The sequence below is a fragment of the Macaca thibetana genome, chromosome 15 (assembly GCF_024542745.1).
Source record: "Macaca thibetana thibetana isolate TM-01 chromosome 15, ASM2454274v1, whole genome shotgun sequence".
NCBI classification, from domain to species: domain Eukaryota; kingdom Metazoa; phylum Chordata; class Mammalia; order Primates; family Cercopithecidae; genus Macaca; species Macaca thibetana.
In genome coordinates, this window is record NC_065592.1 from 58,573,717 (window position 1) to 58,588,203 (window position 14,487).

The 14,487-nt window shown below is 39.2% G+C and overlaps 1 protein-coding gene across 4 annotated transcripts in view; it reads right to left on the minus strand.

The window, feature by feature from the left end:
* Nucleotides 1-14,487, minus strand: part of LOC126937594 (heterogeneous nuclear ribonucleoprotein A1-like) — a 184,812-nt gene that overhangs the window by 134,443 nt on the left and 35,882 nt on the right. For 3 of the 4 annotated variants that reach the window (XR_007719785.1, XR_007719786.1, XR_007719787.1), the window contains exon 3: nucleotides 13,418-13,513. Coding sequence is in view for 1 of the 4 variants with exons in the window: in XM_050761144.1 (XP_050617101.1) it covers nucleotides 11,472-12,371 (900 nt within the window). In the remaining 3 variants the exon portion in view is untranslated. Of the gene's footprint in view, nucleotides 1-11,058; nucleotides 12,948-13,417; nucleotides 13,514-14,487 lie in introns of those variants that run through there. The other variant, XM_050761144.1, reaches the window with a different exon arrangement.

The following is a 14,487-nucleotide window of genomic DNA, read 5'->3' on the forward strand; positions in this document are numbered from 1 at the left end:
CAAATTTTAAATACATACATGAAAAAAGTGCAAAATATTTCAATATTTTTACATTCATTATATGTTAAAATACTTTAAATATATCGAGCTAAATGAAGTATATTGTTTAAATTATATTCAGTAAAATATGCCAGATACAAAAAGAAAACTATTGCATTATTTTACATATGTATGGAATTTTTTTAAAAGTCAAATATACAGAAATAGAGAATAAAATAGTGATTACCAGAGGTAGGGTGGGTGGAGGAAATGGGGAGATGTACCTCAAGGGATACAAAGTAGCAAATATGTAGGATGAACAAGTCTGGAGATCTAATGCCCAAACTGCCAACTATAGTTAATATTAGTGCATTGTAGGCCAGGCATGACGGCTCACGCCTGTAATCCCAGCACTTTGGGAGGCCGAGGTGGGCAGATCACTTAAGCCCAAGGAGTTAGAGACCAGCCTGAGCAACATGGTGAAACCCTGTCTCTACAAAAATTAGCCAAATGTAGTGGCCCGTGCCTGTAGTCCCAGCTACTCGCAAGGCTCAGGAGAGAGGATCGCTTGAGCATGGGAGGTGGAGGTTGCAGTGAGCCAAGATTGTGCCACTGCACTCCAGCCTGGGTGACAGAGTGAGACCTTGTCTCAAAAAAATAAATTAAAAAAATAATAAAAACGGTGAATTGTATTCAGGATTTTTGCTAAATGAGTAAATTATAGCTGCTCTTGCAATGAGGGGTTGGGAGTGGGAAGGGAAGCTGGTAACTATGTGAGATGATGGAGATGTTAATTTGTTTCACTGTAATAACCATTTTACTCATAGCATCATGTTGTATACCTTAAAATATATTTTTTAAAGTTAATTTCACCTGTTTCTCTTTACTTTTGTAATGTGGCCATTAAAAATATGTAGTTATATATTTTGACTAGACAACCCTGTTCTTTGCTATTTTGAGAGATTATATTATTTTTATTTCTTTGCTTATGTTAAGCTCAGGCTGGGTGTGGTGGCTAACATCTGTAATCCCAGCACTTTGGGAGGCCGAGGTGGGTGGATCACCTGAGGTCAGGAGTTCGAGATCAGCCTGGCCAACATGGGGAAACCCTGTCTCTACTAAAAATACAAAATTTAAGATGGACGTGGTGGCGGGCACCTGTAATCCAGCTACTGGGGAGGTTGAGACAGAATTGCTTGAACCCAAGAGGCAGAGGTTGCAGTGAGCTGAAATCATGCCATTGCCAGCCTGGACGACAAGAGCAAGACTCCATTTAAAAAAAAAAAGAAAAAACTCCAATCTGAGGATGCCAGTACTTTACTTTCCTATCAATCATACCTGACTTTAAAAGGACAGACACAAATTCTTCCAAAAAGAGCAAGATCACCACTGCTTCCTGCCCTCACCCTTCTTTGTACTGTAGTACAAAGATTTGAGCAGAGCCCCCATTCTTAGAAATGTATAGTTTCTCTGCTTTAACAGTCCCAGATAATAAAGTGGTTCATTTCTGGGATGTATGAAATACAAAGGGGAATTTCTTCTCATCCCCCCTCAATTTCACATGAACGGTTGTCCCTTAGGTGTCCCACCTCCTTTGCTGTTGCACCCATAAGTGCAACTGATGATAGAGGCACCATCACCCTGTTCCTTTCTTCTTTTGCAGAGGAAATCGTAAATGTCAAGTTACATGCACTTGAAAGCCCGTGTCAGAAAAGAAGTCACAGATAGCCTGGTGCTTCCCATCCCCACCAAATGAAGACCCAGAGCCCACAATTTGGGGGTTGTGATTTTAAGAAACAAACTTGGCATATGTCATTCTCCTGCTTATGTCTTGGCATATGTCATATCCTATCTCCAAAGGATAATTCCTGTTCATCCTTTGAAGCCCAGTTAAGAACTTCTTTTTACAGGAAACCCTCCTACATCCCAACCGCTGAGTCTCAAAGTCCTCTCTACTTTGGTCATATACTATGACTCCTTCTTTCATATTCATCACCACTTTTTAAGTTGAAGGTCTCCTACAATCTCCTGAGGTGTAATTCCTCATCATTGCCTGACATTCTTAAGGTAAAGGCCAACAGGCAAAGACATCCTGACTTGAGAGAATTCAACTAGTTAACTGACCTAGGGATAGGGAGGGAGGTAGCCTAGAGTCTATAACATTGCAGTGCTTTCTAAACCTCAACTACTCACATGTCACCTTCATGTTTTTTGTCATGCCTGAGTTTCTCCAGAAGTCTTATTAATATTTCTCTTTAAATCAACTCACATTTTTAAGTAAATGTAATTAAAGAAGAAATTGTATATTGCTACCATGAATGGAAAACATTTTTCTCACATGAATTAAAAATACATAACAATCACAATAAAAACATTTGTCTATGTACCACCTAAAATTCTCTCTTCCACCACCAATGGTATACTTATTCTTTACTTGGAGAAGCAATAGTCTAGAATGTCAGTAGCAGATCAGTTGAAGTCTGAAGTGTGGATCAGAGCCTGTGAAAGCCTTCATGGCAAGCTGGTCTGTCTGGCATAAGAGAAACCAGATAAAGCTTTCCAGGACAAGGCTTTCACTTAACCATAGTCCACAGATATGCACCTCACTTGCCTGGAATCAGTGCCCAGGAGAGGTAGTGGGTGGGGAAGAACAGGAACCTAGTAAAGTGCAAGAAAAGCAGAATAGTCCGAAGAAAGTCACTCCCCAGCCCACTTTACTCTCAGCTTCCAGCTCTCAGCAGTGGCTTCTACATGAGCAGTGTGCTGTGATTGACAGCTTGGATAAAGATTTTCAACAGGGAAACAAAAGGAAACAAATACATGAAATCTGAAGTTTACTTACATATATATTTACATAAATATGTTATGTATTCGAGAGTGACCAGATGCATCTCTGAAGTACTCCCTACATACCTCCCCCTATGTCCTCTTCATCAAAGACTTTATGTGGTGATAGTTTTATAATCCCCCTTAAACCAAGTCCTGCAGATAAAATAAATTGGGCTTGATTTTTTCTTCTAGTCAAAGTACTAGACTACTAGGGACTAGTAGGCCCTCTTTCTTATTTGGGACTACTAGTTTTACCAAAACAACATAGTTGCTCATTGTCCATGCATTTGAAATGAAGCAAAACTCCTTCCTTTGGAAATGTGATCTTAAAAATCATAGGACCTCAAATTTTATTGAAATCCTCTAGGTGCCAAGCACAGTGGTTCACACGTGTAATGCCTCTCATTTGGGAGGCCAAGGTGAGCAGATGACTTGAGCCTAGGAATTCGAGACCAGCCTGGGCAACATGGCAGAACCCCATCTCTACAAAAATACAAGAAACTAGCCAGGCGAGGTGGCGGGCGCCTGTAGTCCCAGCTACTCAGGAAGCTGAGGCAGGAGAATGGCATGAACCCGGGAAGGGGAGCTTGCAGTGAGCTGAGATCTGGCCACTGCACTCCAGCCTGGGTGACAGAGTGAGACTCCGTCTCAAAAAAAAAAAAAAAAAAACAGAAAAGTTATCTAGCTGTGGTGGCACACACCTGTAGTCCCAACTACTAGGGAGGCTGAGATGGGAGGATCACCTGAGTCCAGGAGGCAAAGGCTGCAGTAAGCTCTGATCATAACACTGCTCTCCAGCCTGGGAGACAGAGCAAGATCCTGTCTCAAAAAAAAAAAAAAAAAAAATTATCTAGGTATGTACAGTGACTTTAGATCTAGACTGCATTGTATTTTTATTTACATGATCTTATTTCAATATATCTTATTTCATAGATATAGTAAGAACAGTCAAAGGAACACTGGTTTTAAAAATAAATGTAAACTAAAATAAACAGATACTGCCTAATTTATCCATAGGGATTTAGACAGTTAGGGTAGTAAACAGAGTTCCTAGTAGCTAAATGGGTCAAAACAACAGGCAGTTTCTTCATATCGAAAAAAACTAAGGGTGCTGCAAAACAGGTTTTTTGGAGGCAGATTTCCACGAACTGTCAATCATTCTCAGTTAACAGAAAATTACACCCATATATTCTTAGAAATCTCTCTGTCTCACCTCACTCATAGTGCTAGGGTGGTAATGTTCCTCTTTGAGGTGGTGTATATTAAATACACATGGCTTGGTGTGAAAATGCTAGGGGATTTTTGCTAATTTTGCATACTTCCCAGCCTAGATGCAGAGTGCTTTTAAAATATTTTGCAGGGGTCAGTTATGGTCAGATAATCTTTCTGAATTGTGAAAATATTGCTGTAAACAGTAACAGCTCTTTACAGAGAAGGAATTGTTTTTTTGGTAGGAAAAATATTGACAATAGCCATCTATTTTCAAGAGTATACCTGTTCCTTTTTACTCTTTAGCCTGAATCATTAGACAAATATTGGTTTTCTAGGTCCCTTTATAAAAGTATGAAGACAGTATTATTCTCACAGAAATTAATAAGAGAAAATAATATTTTAATATGTGACAGGGGCCAATATGGATATAAAACAATTTTCACTGTGCAAAAAAGGAATGGTCTGTAATATCAACTTTCAATATCAGTTGTGCCATAATAGCATGAACTTTCACACTTATGATTTCTACTCTCATAAACACTTTCATATTTATCTCCTTTCAATTTCTATGAAATAGGAATATTATTCCCGATTTAACCATGAAGAAATAGAAGTCTGGAGAGCTTAAATATTTCCCCAAAGACACAAAGTAAAGATAGTGGTCAACGAGGGACAAATTCTACCACTTATTCTTCTAGTCAACTGAAATTCTAAACCTGTGGAGCATCTTCACACTGCACATCAACTCAGAAGTTAGGCTGTCTTGTGCTTCTGGCATTTTGCTTCTCTGGAGTCTAATATGTCACTAAAACATGGTCCAAGGAAAACCTGGCTGAGACTATATTATCTAATGACATTTATTCTGGCTGTGCTATAAATAATCACCATGTTGTGCAACCCTTGGAGGGAGATATCACTATTCCCCTTTGATTTATGACAAAACTAACTAATGCTTAGACAGCTTAAGCTATATGTGCAGGCTCACACAGGCAAAAATTATTAGAGATGAAACGGAACCTGGCTCTAGTAAACTGCATAACTAGTGGCTCTGCCCCTCCCCTGGACTCTTCAAGTGAGATTGAAAAGCTTCAGGGTCATTTTCAAGCAATGGAACTACTCAAAAGTAGACAAGCTAAAAAGTAGGCCAGATCTGGTCTTTACATAAACTAGAAACTTGCTTTGGTGAATAAAATTAATTGCTTCATTATAAAAATTATCTAAAAATCCTATCAAGCAATTAAGTGCTTATAATAATGTCATTTAGAGAAAACTGTTAGCAAACTTTTATTTCCCTCAGAGGCAAGTACTGTAAATGGGCCCAAGTTACCCACGGTGATGGTACAGGTCTTATCAAGGCCTATGATCCAAACCCAATGATATGTAGGCATGAATGTGCTTTTGAGGCATTTTTAGTTCTTAATCCACCTGCACTGCTCAGGACTTTCCTCCGTCCCTCCCCCTGACTGCTGAACACTTATGGTCTTGCCTCTCAGACTGATGCAAAGTGACAGTCTAACACTCTTTGCAATTCTGCTCTTATTTGAAGATTCCACATGTCCTAGATTAAAAGGCATTGTTTAATGCTTTGGAACAACAAACAATATCAAACTGCTACTGTGAAATACAAAAGTAAGCAATACTGACTAGAAATAACTATTCACTTTTACATCACCTAGCTCATAATTGGTGTTCAGTAAATATTTGTGAGGTCGAACTCATTAATAAAAAATAATTCAAAAGGAAGATTTTGTCAGGATACATAGCAGTATATAAAATCCATAATGGATACTTGAAAATTGAGTGTACGTCTATTTAGAATCGTAGAAGTTAAAGAAGATTTAGAGATACTCATAGCCAATAAACAGAGTCCCAGAAAGAAATACCAAGGGTCACAAAAATAATTAGTGGCAAAAGTGCGCTATGAACACAGAATGCCAGATTCTTGATTCAGTGCAATGTTCTTTTGACAGCACTACCACTTAAAAAATGTCATCTTTAAACTAAACTGAATCACACTCTCAAATATATAGTAGCTGCAAAATAGATTTCTAGGTACTTGTATACTTAGGCCCTCATATGTAGATGCTTTGAAAATTTGCAGTGAGCGAAGACTGCACCACTGCACTCCAGCCTGCGCAACAGAGGAAGACTCCGGAAAAAAAAAAAAAAAAAAAAAAAAAAAAAAAGCTAGATATTTCTAAGCCTGGCCTTTGAGTCATTAGACCTGGGTCCTAGTCTCAGTTTTTCACCAGCCATTTGGTAGCAAGTCACTTTGTCATACTAGATATTAGTCTCCTAAGTTGTAAAATGAAGAGGCCAGATGTATCTCCTAAGTTGCAATTGAATTTTTTAAAAACTGACTTAAGCAAATAATTCAAACTAACTTATCTCTTGTAACCGAAGAGTACAGAAATAGACGTTTCAGATGTGGTTTAATCCAGTGGTTTGACTCACATCACCAGGACCTAATCTTCCCCTATCTGTCTGCTGTGTCCTTCTACCTTGCTTTCAAGGCCCATGTATCACAAGATAACTGACAGCTACTCTAGGCCTACATCTTCCCAAATTCAAATCCTTTGGGTCAGGCAAAATCAATAACTATGCTGAACAAAATGCCTCTTACGTCACTTATATTTGCATTTATTGATTCTATGAGTTTCTGTTAATGTCTATCTTAGTTTATAAAATATATGAACTGTTTTGAGGAATCTTAATATCTCACTGTGCACCAGAGGCAGGCATTTGTTACACTGCTGCCATGGCTGGGACCAGTAACTAGCACTTCACCATGTGCCACCACTTCAGCTCTGCCTGATGGTAGTTTCCTTCATGTACAGTGTTGTCACATGTCATTTGGCCTTTGTACACAGTCCTTCCTCTGTCCAGGATGCCCTATCCTTCCTTGTCTCTATGTAAAATGCTTATTTGCCCAAGCATCACTTTCCCTGGGAAATCTTCTCTGATCATTGCCCTTCCCTTAAGTGAAATTGACCACTCAATTGTACTTAGACCTTCCTACCTGCCTTGACTGGACTATGTATCACATTATATTCATTTGTTTACATGTCTTCTCCAAGGACTACTGACATTTGAAGGGAAAAAAACTATGCCTAATTTATCTGTGTTTTCCCAAAACCAAATACAGCGTCTGAAACAGCAGTCATTCAATAAATTTGACTGAATCAAATCAATCAATTAACCAATTAACTCTAATTTCTCCAAACTGGAACATTACTGACTCCTGTTCTGTCACCTAAAACACAATTTAAAATAATGCATCTTTCTCTCAACTCCACTCCAACCCTTGGCAATAATGAATGGTTTTATAATCATATTTTCATGAAGTTGAGCTGATCTTGCTTTCTACCCATTGTTAGGATAGTATTCATTTGGTTTTCATAAAATGAGTGAGATTTACCACCATTAAATCTGAGGCACCTGAGTATTAGATAATGCACTTTCCCAAAGAATAGAAAGAATCACTTGAACCTGGGAGGCGGAGGTGGCAGTGAGACAAGACTGTGCACTGCACGCCAGTCTGGGCGGCAGTGAGATTCCACCAAAAAAAAAAAAGAATAGAACAGTGGCTACCAGAGACTGGGGAAGGAAGAAGGAAGGGGAAGAAGATGGGAAGAGGTTGGTCAATAGGTACAAAGTTACAATTCAATAGGAGGAATAAATTCTAGCATTCTATTGCATAGTAGAGTGACTGTGATTAACAATAAGGTATTGATATTACGAAAGAGCTAGAAGAGAGGCTTTTGAATGTTCTCATCAAACAGGAATAATAAATGCATGAAGTGCTGAATACACTAAATACCTTAATTGGATTATTATATAACATAAAAATGTATCAAAACATCAAATTATATCCCATAATTATGTATAACTATAATGTCTACTAAATAAACAAATAAAAAGCAAAAAGAAAGACTGTTTCTCAGTACTTATACAACCATATATCTCTCAATGAATCATTTTCCTAGGAGTTCTTTCCTAGGAAAGAACTATAATACTGAAATACTTTTAATAGAGTTTGAGTGCACAATTTTGTCACTAATCTATATTCCTCAGCTATGGCGGTTAATTCGAGAAAAAAAATTCTATGTACTTTGGGAATTTGTTAGCTAATCATAATATTCCTGCTACTCCTCCATTATCCATGGGTTTTGCTATTCCTCTAGTAAATTACCCAAGGGTTTGCCAGAGGTTATTATGCCAGAGGAGTGCCAGGTGCAAAACTTAGGGAGCGGCAAGACAGGGGCCCAGGAATGAAATTATTGCTCTGCATGACCTACCCATTTCCCACTCATTATTTTCACACTAAAAGTAATAATGTAAAAGGGGCATCTGAAAAAGCCTAGAAAAGGGAAAGAAAGCTAACATGTAATGACAAGAGACTAACCACTGCCCTTATATCGGTTATAAGAGTGTGTAAATGAGTTTCTGATGGCATCTATAGCTGCTAGCAAGGACAAATCCCAGAGCATAGGTCCCTGGCGTAATTCCCATGACACGCTGTAGTCCAGGGGCCCTGATTGCCTGTACTGTTGACTGGATGTGGCTACTACTTGTTAAAGCCCATTGAATAGGTTGACCACCAGTTTACTATCAGTCTTACTTAAGACCAAGGAAATTAGTGGAAGATACTATCTAAGCTTGATTATGTTTCATTTGCTTGATTCACTGTTTATGACTTGGGAAAAACAAACAAACAAATAGATTCAGAAAGCATGAATCCATGTTTACTAAAGGAGTTCATTCAGTAATGCAGTGCTTATCTTATTAGCATTGCAAAGCCACTTAAAGACCACAGACTACGTCACCAGAAAAGAGTTCAATAGAGACCTCCTACAAGTAACACCCTTACACTTCTGCTATGGAAACTACACCTTTTAGATTCCTTCCATAAATCATGCTCAGGCTTGGTACATAGTGTCTCATCTGCCGGGACACTCTTCTCCCACTGACTCCCTGATCCTTCAATTTCCCCTATTCAAATCTTATTTTTCCTTTAGTTCCCAATTCCCCAGTGATATTTCCCATGATCTCCTAGATTAGATTATATTCTCTTGCATTCTGAGTTTTCCTACCCTAACACTTATCACACTGGACGTTATATGTTAAATGTTTGCCTTCCCAAATTGATTGTAAAGTCCTTGAGGTCCAGGACCCTTTCTGTCTTGTTCATAGTTGTGAACAAAGATGTATGTACATGGAGTTATCTGATTAAACTTGGAGAGAATGAAAAGAAAGCTTTTTTCATGCTTATACAAAAGGGGAAAAGGGAGATCTCTGAGAAAGAGAAAAAGTGAGGACAAAACTGATATGTAAGTGTAGAGCAAGCCCCTCTTATGTGTCAGACATTGAACTATGAAGCTGGGGGGCTACACAGACCCACAAGTCATGGTTTGTGCTCAATAAATTATTGTTGTTATCTTGAGTCAGAAAACAAAAGATTGATGAAACAGGATATTTGGATTCCTGAAATAGGGAGAAGAGAATGAGAGAAAGACAATTTTAAGAGAAAAGGCAGATTGGAATGCTTTTCCAATTTCACTGATTCCTTTGCCTTCCTCACCTGAACCCTAATGTACATATTGCCTTCAAATTTGTGTTTTGTTGAATTGGAACATAAAGGTCTACTTCTTAAGATTTATGAAAACACTTTAGGCTCTTCTACATTATTGCTTTCAAAAAAGAGACTTTAATCAACAAGCATTTATGAAACCCCTGCTATGTGGCCAGCATTGTGCTAACCACTGTAGGCTGTATACTTTGAAAGAGATGCTTTATTTTGCCTTCATATGTCAACTCTCCACATCCTTCCTAGACATGTAGTTACATGTGTGTGTGCACGTGCACACGTGTGTGGGTGTTCTTTTTATTTTCCTTTAAATCAGCACTCTGTAATGAGAATAACACATTTTGGTGCTAAGTTAGGTGAGGAAGCTAAAATAGTTGCTTATATGACTTGACCCTGCTCTTGTTCTATGAAGCTTCATTTATTTGACATCCTGTCCTCATTCTGAACACACAGCCTTGGCAGCACTAAGTACTAAAGATAACAGTGATTAAGTCCAGTCTTCTGAATAAAAGATACAACATTCTGATCTGCTCTCTTATAAGAAAAATCATGCTTAGTCTCCATCTGAATATTAGAGATTGTGCAGGGTTTTTGTTTGTTTGTTTTATTATTATACTTTAAGTTCTAGGGTACATGTGCACAACATGCAGGTTTATTTCATATGTATACATGTGCCATGTTGGTGTGCTGCACCCATTAACTCATCATTTACATTAGGTATTTCTCCTAATGCTATCCCTTCCCACTCCTCCCACCTCATGACAGGCTCTGGAGTGTGATGTTCCCCACCCTGTGTCCAAGTGTTCTCATTGTTCAATTCCCACCTATGAGTGAGAACACGGGGTGTTTGGTTATCTGTCCTTGTGATAATTTGCTCAGAATGATGGTTGCCAGCTTCATCTATGTCCCTACAAAGGACATGAACTCATCCTTTTTTATGGCTGCATAGCATTCCATGGTGTATATGTGCCACATTTTCTTAATCCAGGCTATCATTGATGGACATTGGGGTTGGTTCCAAGTCTTTGCTTTTGTGAATACATTTTCTGCCTTACTAATGCTGCTTTCCTAGCTTCTGAGAATTTCTTTTCTTTTCAACAGAATTAAATCATTTATTGATTACACATGATAATGGATGATACACAAGCTTCATTCCCATCTATAATTTTATCTGGTACCATTATTCAATTTAGATATATTGCATAGGATGTGCTAACGATCAATTTTATAACCAATAATTCCATGATTTTGCTTGGGTAATCCCTTTTAATGGTGAACTTCAGGTCACAATAGTAACTATCAGTTCAACTACACCAAGGTTTCCGAAGACAATGGCTCTCCACCCAAGCAGCTTGTGTATAAATTCCAAATAGAACCTGGCATCACCCTGAAGGAATTCTAACTTCACACTGTTGGGGAAATTTACCAAGATTGCTTCAGAGTAGACTAACTTTACACAGCACATTAAAAAAAAGACATTTATTCAGCATCACGATCAGACTATTACATTTAGCAATCAACAGCATGGGTGCAAAAAATAAAAATCTACATTAAAACCCTTTGTTGGAATGCTTTACACTTTCCACAGAACAGAAACTAAAATAACCTGTTACACAATTAGTCACAAATACAGTCCTTGAGTTTTTTGCCCATACACATGAGTGTTTGTCTAACACATGTCTTCTTTGTAGCAGCTAGGCCCTGCCACTGCTGTGCTTGGCTGAGTTCACAAATCTGTTATAACCTGTAGCTTCCCTGTTGCTTCTCTGGCTCCCCTCTCCTGCTAAGCTTTGTTTCCTAATTAAAATCTTCTGCCACTGCCATAGCTACTGCTGCTGCTGGAACTGCCATAGCCACCTTGGTTTCATGGTTTTGCAAAGTATTGGCCTCCACCGCCATAGGGGCCAGAGATTCTGCCTCCAAAATTTCCTCCCTTCATGGGTCCAAAATTTGAAGACTGATTGTTGTAATTGCCAAAATCATTGTAGCTTCCACCACCTCCAAAATTGCTTCCATCATTACCAAATCCATTATAGCCATCCCCACTGCCACCATATCCACCACCACCATGGCTGCCACCAAAGCCACCACAACCACTGAAGTTTCCTTCACGACTGAAGTTGTCATTCCCACTGAAACCACCTCCACGACCACCACCAAAGTTTCCAGAACCACTTCGACCTCTTTGGCTGGATGAAGCACTAGCCATCTCTTGCTTTGACAGGGCTTTCCTAACTTCACAGTTGTGGCCATTCACAGTATGGTATTTCTGAATGATAGTCTTATCCACGGAGTCATGGTCGTCAAAGGTGACAAAGGCAAAGCCCTTTTTCTTGCCACTGCCTCGGTCAGTCATGATTTCAATCACTTCAATTTTTCCACACTGTTCAAAATAATCTCTTAGGTGATGTTCTTCAGCGTCTTCTTTAATGCCACCAACAAATACCTTTTTCACAGTTGAGTGGGCACCTGGTCTTTGAGAATCTTCTCTTGAGACAGCTCTCTTTGGTTCCACACCTCTTCCATCCACCTTGTGTGGCCTTGCATTCATGGCTGCATCCACCTCCTCCACAGTGGCATATGTGACAAACCCAAAGCCCCTGCAACACTTGATGTTTGGATCTCTCATTACCACACAGTCCATGAGTGTTCTCCATTGCTCAAAATGGCTCCTCAGGCTCTCATCAGGTGTTTCAAAGCTCAACCCTCCAATGAAGAGCTTTCTCAGCTGTTCGGGCTCTTTAGGAGACTTTGACTTAGACATGATGGCAGGGAGAAGAGAGATTTTAATGATGCTTCTTCCGCGGCGTCCACGGGCAGAAAGGAGCTTCTGAGAATTTCTAAGACCCGATGGTAACTCTATGCTAAAATTAAAATTCAAATGTTCTTTTTCAAAGCTGCACCATCTCTTTGCTATTGTATGTTTATTGCAGCACTATTCACAATAGCAAAGAGATTGTGCAGTTTTAAAAAGGACATTCGTATTTTAATTTTAGTATCAAGTTACCATCGGGTTTTAGAAATTCTCAGAACCTAGGAAAGCAGCATTACTAAGGCAGAAAATGTAATTTGAACAAGAGTTTTTGGCTGAGTGCAGTGGCTCATGTCTGTCATTCCAGCACTTTGGAAGGCTGAGGCGGGTGGATCTCTGGAGACCACGAATTTGAGATGAGCCTGGGCAACATAGTAAGACCCCCTATCTACAAAACAAATTTAAAAACTAACCATGCATGGTGGTGCACCTGTAGTCCCAGCTGCTCAGGTTTTAGCCTGGGAGTTCAAGGCCGCAGTGAGCTGTAATCATGCCAATACACTCCAGCCTGGGTGACAGACGGAGGCCCTGTCTCAAAAATAAATTTAAAAAAATAGAATTTTAAAAAAGCTAATGTTTACCTAGTAGATTTCAGGTCTTCATCACCCACATTGCCCTCACAGTAGAAGTGCAAAAGAAATGTGCAGGTGATTCAAATGGATATAATCAGACAGAGGGAGATAATTCAATATGAGCTATTAGAGAAAGAAGGCGCTAAGGTTAATCAGCCTTCCAGGGAAACATGAAGGCTTAAACAAAATCAGTGATAATTCGAAGAATTTCTGTGTCCAGGGAGTACTCCTGAGGCAGAGTTTCTACCTGAAGCCAAAAGGTCACATTTATGCTCAGAACGGTACAAGCAGATGCTGAATAGAAAAGGAATATATCACAGTATATTGTAAATCAAGTGAGTAAAGACAATATATAGCATAGACTTGTTTCTCCCAAGACTGACTCACATTTTCTAAAAATAATGTGTGCACCTTTTAATAGCTGACCTGGAGTGTTGTACTGCACTGAATAATTGAGGTAGGTGTAGCTCATTACTCCAAGGGATGTGGTTTCTGCAGAAAAACAGTCTCCATGTTCCAGGCCTTGAAAGGAAAAAAATCACTGTCAGTAGAAAAGTGATGATAGAACAAAGCTATTGAATCTGCTTGGGAGCTACCTTAACAAAAAGTTTGTTTAATCACAGAAGCTTCCTTTCCCCTTCCAAGAAATTGTAACAACTCAAGTACAGTCTCAGTTACATTTCAAAGGAAGTAGGAGGTATTAATACATCTTGGTTAGAATCATATTTGCCTATCTTCATGAAAGTCTAGACAACTCTGGACAATGTAAAACTGCAATTCTCAAAGTCTAGTGGTTACTTTCTTGTCCAGTCATCAAGGGGGACCTGGAAAACTAGACCAGGCTGGCAATCTTTGCTTAGGGCATGTCAGTCCACGCCATTTCACAAATGAGCCAGGAGCTAAAGATGTCCTTAAGACTGGAAAGAGGAACCTGGTGGGTGGCCTAGGTGGGAGTCTGGGCTTTGTAATAGAAAAACACAGAGATGGAACTTCTGGATGGGAGAAACTGCTGAGGGAGGTACTCAAACTCCAGGGAAGGATGCCAGTCCACATCAAAACTACATAATCACTAGAGAGAATCAGCCTAGGTGCCAGCTTACCACTATAAATAGAGTCTTGGCTTTGTTAAAGGGTAGCCCTAATTATCCTAGGGAATGTGTTACAGATACAGTGAAGAGCACAAAGAGAAATACATCAAAGGTGTGGGTAACAATAAAACCTAGCATATATATCGTAATTTAGAGTTGTTAAAGTGCTTTCCCACAAACAATTGCATTAAATCCTCACAACTCCAAGGATGGAAGAAATGCAGATGTTTTATTAACATTATTGTTATGCCCACCTTTTAAATTTATCATTAGGCTAGAAATGAGATGTTATATGAAAACCATTGTGTGTTTGGCCACTCAGCTCATCATGAGTCCATCCCAGGGAGAAAAGTCCAGATGCCTCCACCATGCACACAGGAGGCAGCCCATGTTCAGATCCTCAAGACC